The sequence below is a fragment of the Mercurialis annua genome, linkage group LG6 (genome assembly GCF_937616625.2).
Source record: "Mercurialis annua linkage group LG6, ddMerAnnu1.2, whole genome shotgun sequence".
Taxonomy (NCBI): domain Eukaryota; kingdom Viridiplantae; phylum Streptophyta; class Magnoliopsida; order Malpighiales; family Euphorbiaceae; genus Mercurialis; species Mercurialis annua.
The window spans coordinates 9217963-9229462 of record NC_065575.1 but is presented as its reverse complement, the minus strand read 5'-3'; the positions used below and the strand labels follow the sequence as shown (position 1 = coordinate 9229462).

The following is an 11500-nucleotide window of genomic DNA, read 5'->3' as shown; positions in this document are numbered from 1 at the left end:
CTATTGCGGGTGAGTGGGTTACGGTGGGCTACTGATTAAATAATATTTCATTTTACGATTTTAATTAATTTTTTTTTTAATTTTAAAAAATTACGCTAAATTCCATCGCTAATTTTTTTTTTCTGTAGTTAAAAAATTTTGCGACCAGAAATCCACTGACGGACTAAGTCCGTCGGTAATCCGTCTCTAATTGATATTAGCGACGAATTTTAGGCATTTAGCTATGGAAAAATTCGTCGCTAATTGCCTGATTTCTAGTAGTGTCATCTCAGTATATCTGATCCCGTTGTTTTTCCAATTTTTTGAGGGCTATGATTTTATGCGAGTCAGCTGATCTCCGTTTCTTTGCTTTCCTCGGAGGTTCTGTTTATTTTTAATAAAGCTGTCAAACTATTTTATTCTTTGACCGCAGTAATAAATTAGAACATTTATTATTATTCCAGTTTGTTGTCGGATTGGTCCGACTGGATTATATTTGTTTGGCATGTTATACTGTTTACTCTAGTTTATATTTTTGCCATTTTGGAGACTCGGAGCTGGCCGAACATTTATTATATTTATGTTAAATATTATGAACTACTAGAACTAGGCTAAAGTCTTGGTTTCCCCCGAACATTGGTTTTCTTGCAGGTATTTTTGTGTTTATATGCTTTCCATAAGGCTTACTACGAGTTTTGGTACTACATTACCCATATCCTAGCGTTGGTCGCGATTCATGAAAATGGGTCATGACAAATATATTGGAAGTTAATACTTGCCATTGACTATCAAACAGTTATAGAGGAAGAAATTCAGTACGCAAAGCTAAGGGAGAGACAAACCACACGTTCTGGGAAAATGGACAAGTAAAGAATAAATGCTCAGTTGCATTAAAAATCACAAACTTTCGCGTGTTTTTGGTATTTAACGTAATCTTTTTTTTCTTGGCGTATTTAACATTAACTTTCATTGTTTTGGCATAACCATTTCTTTGAAACTTTTTGTTATTTTGGGTGTGAAACGGTGCATTGTTTTTGCATATTTGTTCACAATACCATTTCCTTTGAAAAGTTTTGTTGTTTTGGGTGCAAAACGGTGCCGTTTTACATGAAAAACGGTACCAGTTTTCCTCCAAAACGGACTCGTGGACAAATATGCCAAAAAATGAAAGTTAATGTTAAATACGCCAAGAAAAAAAAAATTATACTAAATACCAAAAACACGCGAAAGTTTATTATTTTAGGTGCAATTAAGCCAAGAATAAATGATGCAAACTTTCCTCCTTAGCAAAATGAAAATAAGAATAAATAGTACCTAATTGAGTTAATAATCCAAAATCAAAAGGCGAGGCATTATAAATCGTTCTTAAAATGAACATTTTAATCTTAGGAGGGATGTCTATTTTCCATAAAATTTCTAATCATTCTTTAAGAAAACAGTAGGAAGAGCAATATAATCCGCACATTTAATATGAAGAGCAATGTAATTACCCGATTTAACATCATATTGACAAAACTTTGGTATGTGCCCAAGTAATTTGGTATGGCAAGTTCTGATATGACAAATGTAGTGCTAAAATACGACAGACATCCAATCTTTTCATCTTCAAGTAGTCCGCACATTTCTTGTTTATCACGTAGTTCTTGATCAAATCACTGAATATCCTTAAAGCCTAATCCACCCGAGTTCTTACTTCGGCACATAGATTTTGAAATATATCCAATTTTTTCATCTTCAAGTAGTCCTCACCAATAATTGGATTAATTGCAAATTAATACACAAACTTTACCCTAATTTGTAATTACAACACGAACTTTAAAACTTGGTAAATTGGTACACCGATTTTCTTTTTTTGGCGAATTGATACACCGAACTGGAAAAACATTAAATTTAGTATATTTTGGAAACTATTAATTTCATTTGAAAAATGGAATATTAAATTTAGAGTAGTGCTATATAATCCACCTTTTGGTACCGCCTGACGTGGTAATTAAAGAGTGATACTATTAAATTTAGTTTTTTTTGAGATATACTTTTGGAATGGAAATTGGACGAATACATAACGAGGAAAATTAAAGATGGGTTAAAAAGAAGAGTTAAATATCATTTTCCTTAAACTTAATCATAACAATTTGTAGAATTCAAAAGTTATAAAAGTTTATTGTTCAAAATTTAAATTACATTAAAAATTTGCCTAGTTCAGGCTTCATATTTTCCACTCGAAGTCAGCATTTACACTTAATGACTGCAGAGTTTGGACCGGACTTTTTCAAATTTACATGAGAAATGATAGAAATTAAAAACCCAGGCCCGCCATAACGGGTTTTCCTGAATTCAGGCCAGGCTAGGACATAAAATTAGTGTCTAGGGTTGGGCCGAGCCGGGTGCCTAGACTCATAAAGTGGTTAAAGAACAAAGATTGATGAGCTATTAAACTTGGTTTTTCTCCTTGACTTAAAAATTTTAAACTTTAATCTTTAATAAGAGTTTTTGAAATTTCCCTACATTTATATTGGCTTCGTCCCTTTCTATTGGATTTTTCCAAAGTGTGGAAAATCTGCCTCTTAATGCATAATTAATACATTTTACAGAAATGAAGTATGTGAACCTATAGCTAACATAAAAAAAGGAAAGTACAATTTTTCTTCTACCAAACACATGGTGATTATATAACATAATTTAAAAAATTAATTCCATAAAAAATCACGTCTTTTACACGAAATTTCATTTTAATTACAACCTTTAAAAATTGACATTTAAAAACACGGCGTTTCATTTTGTTACAAATCTATCACAAAAATAAAATTCGGTGTATTTTTTCTGACAAAAAATTACTAATTTTACATAGTCTAACCGAAAAATAATAATATTTGGTGGCGATTTATAATTTAAGTATTTAATTAAGAACTTAGTAAAAAAAATATACTAAAATGATATTTGAAAAAAGAAACCTGGTTTTATATGACAACTTTTAAAGGTCGTGATTAAAATAAAATTTCGTATAAAGATCGTGATTTTTTATGAAATTAACTCTATTTCAAATAATAACACAAAATTCAGCAGCAACTCTTTGTAACGTTTTAACTTTTAATGGCTAAATATTTTAGTGTTAGATAAATTAAACCGGTAGTTTCTAAACATTTTAAAATATATTATATTAGTATCCAATTTTTTATTTTTTAAATTATTTTTTAATTTTTAAAAGTGTTAAAATACATGTTTAGTTATTTTTCAATCACTAAATTATCAACAAGGTTAAACATATTTTTTGAATGCGCTGTTATGATTTGATATCAAAAAATTTACGTAGCTAATACATTTTAAAAAAAATTACTTCAAAAACAGAATTACAAATTTTAATGAGTAATTGTATTATAAATGGCTTAGTCTACAGATGACGTGATAAACTCAATCTACCTAAAAATTTCTCTAAAATTCTAATATTTTTAAAAAATAAAAGCTCAAACATCAAAATGAAAGATTTAATGTTTGACCAATGCACTTTATGTTATAATTATAAAGTCTAAAGCGCTATAGTTGTATAAAATTCTCTTAAGTTTACACTGTATGACTGATTAAATTAATTATTTTCAGCAGAGCTTCTGATAAAAATTCTCTTAATAAGTTCTACTACACTGTACGACTGTAATTAAATTAATTATTATCAGCAGAGCTTCTGATAAAACGACTAGTAATTTAACAGCAAAGATAATTTCACAAAAGTTAAAATAAAAAGTTATTATTAATAATATAGAAATTAGAAAAGTAAGAAAAAAAACCTACTCTCATCTTGTCAAGCTGGCAGTTAAGAACTCACGAGTTATGATGAGCTGGCGATGAGCGATATCCATCCGCCACCGCACACGGCGGCCGAGATCTGAACAGCTTCCGTTTCACGCTCCTATCTCATTAGTATCCTCCACCTCCGGCAACGCATTTAAATCGAAAACTCTAGTCTCTTCCTCCTCCTCCACAACAACCGCCTTCATTTTCTCTTCCTTCTCGTCCTCAGCCGCATCCTTTTCACCACCGCAGCCACCGACGGCCGCAACAACCTCCGATTCAACAGCCGCTCTCCATCCGTCGCCATTTCCTTTCTCGAAATACTTAACGGCGACCTGCATCCGCCTTAGAATCGCAAAAAACTCCTCCACCTCCTCCTCCGTCGTATCCTCCGGTCTCGACTTTTTACTCCGTTCGTCTTCTTTATTAACAACCGTTTTTTTCTCGATTCTTCTTCTTTTCTCTTTGCCTTTACTCTCCATCTCTGTGCGCTCTCAAATTCTAATTAAATTTTATAAAAAGTATTTAAACATTAATAAATTAAGAGTATATGAACAGAAATTTATTACTAATATAAAACTATTTTGACGAAGACTAAATAGAATATTTAGTCATACTTTAATAATTAATTAGAAAGTAGAAGCACATTAAAAGAAATAAAAATTATATTTAACAGTAATTTCCATGATTGATGTTCTAATTTCTGAGCGATTTCGCGAGTAGAAAAATCGCTATTTGAGGCGGTTGGGGAACGGGAAAGGAATTAAGGAGAGCCGTTTGATGTGTGGAGTCGAGTATAAACGGTCGTTTTGTAGCCGTTGGATATGGACTTGGCCAATGTAACGTGACGTCATTTATATTAGGTGAGGTGGCGTCATGAATGCATGACAATGTGACGCGTTCATACGACGACACTTTTTTAGTAATCTCCACTCGTGGATTATTCAAATATTTGCGTTGGATGCTTTTTTTTTTTTTTTATAATGAAAGTTTTCATTAAAAAGCTTATCTTATTTAGTAATCTCCACTCGTGGATTATTCAAATACTTTTTTTTTTTTTATAATCAATGTCTTTCAAATAGTGAGAATTTACTATAAAAAATAGGGTTTGTTCTTAACTGACCATAGACTCCAAAGAGTGGAATAAAACACTGTGAAACTTTGCATATTCAGGTTATGCTTCATTAATCAAAACAAATCCAGAAATTCAGGGCTAGTTTCATCGTACGGATTCAACATCACCCCAGCGTCATTCCGCACCGGCACCGCCTTAGCAAAGAAACAATCTCTAAAGTTGTGATCCGCTTCATACGGCCACATTTGTCACAGAACATCGAGATAGGCATACCCCCTCCTTCTAAGGCAATGAGGTAAAGGGATGGCTTGTTTCAAATTTTTTCAATGAAATGTAAACTTTTATTAGGACAACAATCAAGCGTCTCAAAATTTGATATGCTCGAACAAGATGATATGTCCTGCACAAAAGCAAAGTTACACATTGCCCATGCAAAGGGATAAGCACTTTTTATAAATTGTCAATCAATTCCGACCAGAATCGAATATCATTTAGGTCTCTGGTTACTCAAAAGAATGCTAGAGATGGCAATGACTAGGGGTGGAAACGAACCGAGTTGTTCGCGAGTAGCTCAGTGTTTGACTCGATAAGAGCTCGATTTATGTTCGTTCGTATTCTAAACGAACCGAGCTCGGGTTTGATTTTATATTCGTTAATATAAACGAGCCAAACATGCACATAGTGGTGCTCGGCTCGTTTAAGTTAACGAGCAGTTCAAATAAGAGTTAACGAGCTCGATTAATAGTTTGTGAACAAGTTCGTGAACAAGTTTGTAAACGAGCTCGTATATACACGAACAAACTTGTTTACAAACTCGATTAGGTGTTCGTGAACTAATTCATATTCAAATTACTTTATATAACTATGTTTTTAATTTATTCAACTTATATTCGTGAACGTGTTCGATTAGAATGTTTGTTCGTTTAACAGCTCGTGTTCGTTCGTTTATCCGCATTTATCTTGATTTGCTCTCACTTTCATCGCAGCTCCGCACCTTATGTTATGAGGCAAATTGAACTCGTTTAGTACTTATCGAGCTTGTTTGCGAGTTTGTACGTAAACGAGCTCGTTTAGTACTTATCAAGCTCCTTCGTGAGCTTGTTCGCGAACTTGTTCGTTTTGCGGCTAAACGAACGAACACGAACTGAATACAAACAAAACATGAACACTATAAAATGTAAACGAAATGAACATAAACACTGTGGTTAAAGTTCGACTGAACATAAACCGAATATGAACACGTTGTTCGCTAAATGAGCCGAACATGAACTTTTATGTCCTTAGCAATAACATTATGAATGAAAATATTTCCTAGAAGCTTTTTAAACTCCACTTATTGGTCGCATCATCAATGACTAGAGCTATTCTCATACTCTCAAAATTAGATAATATTTACGATATGATATCTCAAATTAACAAAAAGATCTAATAATTAATAAAATTGAAAGTGAGAGATTATTAAATAATTTTTTTTAGATAAAAAGTAGATATGGAAGTAGTTCTATAGTAATTTACTCAAGATAAAAACATAAAATGGCCAAGAAAATGTAGATCAAAGCATTCGTGGTCCAACCCATATTTCTTTGGAGAGAGTGGCCCATTAAACAAAACACATTAATAAAAACAAATTAAAGTTGGTTGGGGAGTAATATTTGACAATTTATTGTGGAGATTTGATGTGTCCACTATTTGTTTTTGATGAATATGTGTCCGCTATTGAGAGTGTTATAAGTGAAATTTGACCAATAACCCAGTCTCTCTTGTTCATCTTTTGCACTCCTCGTATATTCAAGAAAACAAGGTTCTAAATTAAATTAACTTACTACATTATGTACAAATGTGTCTTTAAATTGGATGATTTTTTTGGTGTATAGAAGGTTAATTTGTGGCATGCATTTACTCGTTGGGAATTACCATTTTTGGAGAATGAATTTACGAAAATTTGTTGTCACTACTCACTAGTGATGATGAGATAGATGCCGCGGCGGACGGTGGTAGGTTCGGTTAATTACAATGAAGAAAAACACGAAATAAGGGAGTGCATTTTGTAGGTTTAGTGAAAAGAAGACTGATTTCAATGTGGCATTAAGTCTAAAATATCGAGTCCCAACTGATTTTTTTTTATTTTAATATTCGAAAAGCTAGTTTTTTTAAAAAAATATTACTTTTCATGAAATTTAATATAAATTGATTGTTTTAATTTTTATTTTTCTAAGATATATATTTAATTTTAATATAATATATATCATTTTTAAAATTAAAAGACAAAATATTTTTCATTTTTTTTGTATTTTTAAATAAATAAATAAATATTATTATTTAGGCCTAATAACTCAAAAACCTCTCACCTTTAAACTTTTTTTCAATTCCACCCCGACGTTGAAAATTTATCAATTTTACCCACTTTTAAATTCTCCGTTTTCAATTCTACCCCAATATTTTAATTTTTGTTAATTTTTTTTACTTAAATGATGAAATCATTCAATTAATTAAGTCTAAATATGAAATTAAATTCTTTTTTATTCAAAAAAGTACAAATAAGTCCTTTATTTTTAAAAACTAACTAAAAACCATAATCAAATTAACACTAATTTAAATTCTTAATTAATTTAACTAAATTTAAATAAATTTTAAAAATATACAATCAATATATGCGAGACATGGAGAATGTTTTAAACAAATTTCCAAACGCAAAAGACGTTAATTTAATTTTTCAGGGTACAATTGAAACACAAAAATGCAAAATAGGGTAAAATTGACAAATTTTCAACGTCAGGGTATGATTGAAAAGGGGCTAAAAGGTCGGGGTTTTTTAATACATTAGGCCTATTATTTATATACTCTTACTTTTTAAACTTAATTTCACGTACGTCTAGTTTTTTTAACCTCTTTATATCTCATATCTTTTTAATTTCAATTTTTTTTTTCATGTCTCGACCGAGACATGCGACATAAGTTAAAAAAAATGTCTAAATTGAGATAGGGCATGTTTCGATTGAGACATGTTTTTATAATATATTTATGGCGTTTTTATAATTTTTTGAAATTAAAGCATTTCTCAATCGGGGTATGCATGTCCTCGATCAAGATATGAGTTAAAGAAAGGATTATTTTTGAAATTTTTCAAAATTAAATATCCAATTAAATTAGTAAAATATAGGCAAAAATTTTATAATTAAATTTCAAAAGTAGAATAGTTTGAAATTATCCCTTTATAATGTAAGATCAATAAATAATTCAATATATTATTTATTAATTCTTATTTCATGATTTAAATATTATTTTAGTGGATTTTAGATATTAAAACAAAAGAATAAATAATTTTATGGTTTGAATTTACATAATCTAAAAATTGCTGGTAATAATATTAGATAAAAAAAATTTAATTTTTTTATATATAATAATTATAAATTGTAGATGTATTTTATAAGGTAAAATAAAAATATTTTTATATGAATTTTAGAAACTTTTTCAAAAATTAGTCAAAAATAAATTAAATAGATATTTTAAAACTGCTAAAAATATCTACTCACCTGGATTTTGTTAAGGTAATGTTTTACTTAAAAAGAAAGACTTACAATTTTTTGAGAATTAAAATGTACTTGAACCAATTTAAATTTTATTACTATCTCTTAAAAAATAAAGATTTTCTTACCTACTTGCTTCCGACCAAGAGAAGTCGAATTAGTCATGTGTCAATATTTAGCTATCATATGAGCAAATTGCATCAGATTTTTAATGATATATATCAATTTTTTAAAAATGATAGTTGGTAACAAATGCGATGTTTTTTTTATAAATAATTAAATCGCAAATATATTATAGTTGATGAATTTACATGATGTTTTTTAAATTTCTTTCCTATTTCAAAACGGCAGTACAAAAACATAAAACTTGTATAGGATGTGATTATCTCTATCCTTTATATACTTAACCTTTTATCTTAATAACGTATAAGTTGCTCAAAGTTCTATTTTGAAACAATTATATAATGTTACAATTGTCATGCATCATACGTGCAATAAACCATAAGACGCTTATGATGTTGAAATATTTAATGATAAAATAAAAAAAAACTATTATAAATGTTCATTAGCTTATTTTAATTTTTTTTTTGAAACTCAAAGCTTATTTTAATTACTTGGCACAACTATTGCGTTAGACAAACACTTCTTTAGTATTTTGTTAATAATGATTTAATTCTTTTATTGCACTGTCTGAGTTTACTCTTTATCAAACTTTTTTGAGATTTTGATAAGGAAAATGTTTTATCACAATTGAGCTATAACTAATTATGAAAAAAAAACATTTTCACATCAGATAGATAATGTATTATATAAATTTTAAATCTTTTCTTTTTCTAATCTAATACAATTCTTTATCTTAAGATGGTCATATCTCTCAAAACGAAAATCAAAAACTTGAAAAAACAGAGCCATAACAAAACAGAGCAAATCAAATAATTATATCTATCAAATAATATTTCGATAATATCAATGAAACAAAGAATTTATCCAATACATACACAAACAAAATTCTCTTTTTAAATGTATACTAAAAAAAACATGAAACGTGCCAATTGTTGCACGTTTCTTTCAAAACAATATTTAGAAATATAAAATAAAATAAAATAAAATATATTCTAAAAACAGAATTAAAATTTTAAAAAATCAATTGGAAGGTGAAAGGAAGAGAGAGAGTGGCCCTCCCCCCTCTCTTCTCTGTTTCAGTTTCACTTAAAAAGATCCCATTCTAAGCTTACCACTTCACTTCACTTTCCACTCAAAGTATAATTTCTCAGTAAGTTACATTTTTTTTTCATATACTTTCAATTTTCTTGATTCTTGGATATTTTTATATGTGATCTTTGATTTTGAGTTTTTCTTTGATGGGTATTTCAAGATTTGAATTTTGAATTCTGGGCTGTTGTTATCTTTTTGTTTGATACAGATTCAAGATTCAAGATTTAAGATTTAAGAGATTTTTTGGGTTTTGATTTTTTGTTTTCTCTCTGGGAGAGAAACAGAGAAGAAAATCAAGAAATCAGAGAGGATTTATGTCGTCTGTGTTTGATCTGTTAACAACTGCTAGAGCTTTCAAGAAGCTCTGCATTTTTTTCTATTCAAATTCTATTCAAATCACCCATAAACATCACTTTCTCGTCAATTCTAATCGATTAAGATCAATTCGGTACGTGCCTTTTCTTTTCTTGATCCTTAATTTTATGATAATTCTGTTGTTAGATTATGATTTTTTTTAATTTTTTTTTGTTATGTTATGTTTTTTTTGGTGCAGGAATTGGAATTGTCAGAGAATATATTTATTATTTCCAATTCTGGGGTTTAGGGGTTTAAGGAATTTCTGGGGTTTTACTTGATTTTCCAGACTGCCAAACAGATTTTCTTTCCAATTTTCTTTCTTTTTTTAATTTCAAGATTCCTTTTTTGGGTGCAATCAAATAATAATGCCCGGCCTTGGAAGGCCAAGTTTGGATCAAAATTTGAGTTTTGAGAAGAGAACAAGAATGAGACCAGCAATTGATAATAACAATTTGATGAAGATAAAGAAAGTTCGAATTATCTGTCATGATCCTGAGGCGACAGACTCGTCGAGCGACGAAGATGAAGGGTGTAATCGTAGTGGAAGGCGTCGAGTAATGGGTGTTAAACATTTTGTGAAAGAGATTGATCTTTCGAGTTTTCGATGTGATCAATCGGGTGCCAAGGATTCGTCACGAGAAAATAATAATAGTAATGGAGGTAGATTGATCAGAAGTAATGATAGATTTGGCGACAAGAAGAAAACTCGAATGGTTTCGCCTTATTCTAAAGGCGTACGGAGAAGGCCGTGGGGTAAGTTTTCGGCTGAGATTAGAGATCCGTTTCGAAAAATTCGATTATGGCTTGGTACTTATTCTACTGCAGATGAGGCTGCTGCTGCTTACAGGAAAAAGAAGGACGAGTTCGAAAGCCGGATTGCTGCAGAGAAACTGAAGGATGATTTGCCTGTAGTTTCGAAAGAGGAAACTGAAGCTGAATCCAGCGGTTTATACTATCTTCCGTCACCATCTTCCGTGCTTGATGTGTCCACAACAACCTCGGTTGGTAACCAAGCGGAAAGTTTGATTAAAGTCGAAAGCAGTGTCAACAAGGTAATGAATGAATGCAAGGGGAAAATGGTGAAGGAAGAAGATTTTTGTATCCAGGAAGAGCAATCCATATCCGATTTATGGGAAGAGGCAGTGTTATCGCCTTCCGTTAGTCAAGAATTGCTCGGTTCAGACTGCTACTACTACTCGGATTTCGGAAACGATTTCGGGAATTTATTCGACGGGGAAGGTTTTTCTATGGAAGAAAGTAGTGAGGTGCTAGATTTTCCGTTAGCCGGAGTGATGGATCTTCCCGATATCGAACTTGACGCTCTGGCTTTCGTTGAGGACACTTTGAATTTTAATTGCCTATAGGTGTTTTGCAGTTAGGAGTATTATATTTTTTACAGGCAGTATGATCAGCCATATTGGAGGTTAATTTGGGATTTGTTAAGTGAGAGTTCTTGGATTTTTGATGGTGATTTTCTCCAAGAGTTTTGATACTCTCTAGATGTAATAATGCTCTATGATTTTTAAATTTGATTTGAGTAATGTCAAATTTTATTTGGTTTGAA

The 11500-nt window shown here is 30.6% G+C and overlaps 1 protein-coding gene across 3 annotated transcripts; it reads left to right on the top strand.

Annotated features, from left to right (window-relative positions):
• The first annotated feature begins 9503 nt into the window (after positions 1–9503).
• On the top strand, positions 9504–11500 carry LOC126685769 (ethylene-responsive transcription factor ERF118-like). Of its 3 annotated transcripts, XM_050379723.2 has the most exons (4): positions 9504–9637; positions 9788–10027; positions 10133–10689; positions 10762–11500. In XM_050379723.2, exons 3-4 carry the CDS (start codon positions 10302–10304, stop codon positions 11298–11300), a joined length of 927 nt encoding a protein of 308 aa, XP_050235680.1. In that variant the 5' UTR covers positions 9504–9637; positions 9788–10027; positions 10133–10301; the 3' UTR covers positions 11301–11500. The 3 variants fall into 3 exon arrangements, with proteins under 3 accessions (XP_050235680.1, XP_050235679.1, XP_050235678.1); XM_050379722.2 differs by having other exon boundaries at positions 9505–9637; positions 9795–10027; positions 10133–11500; XM_050379721.2 differs by having other exon boundaries at positions 9505–9637; positions 10133–11500.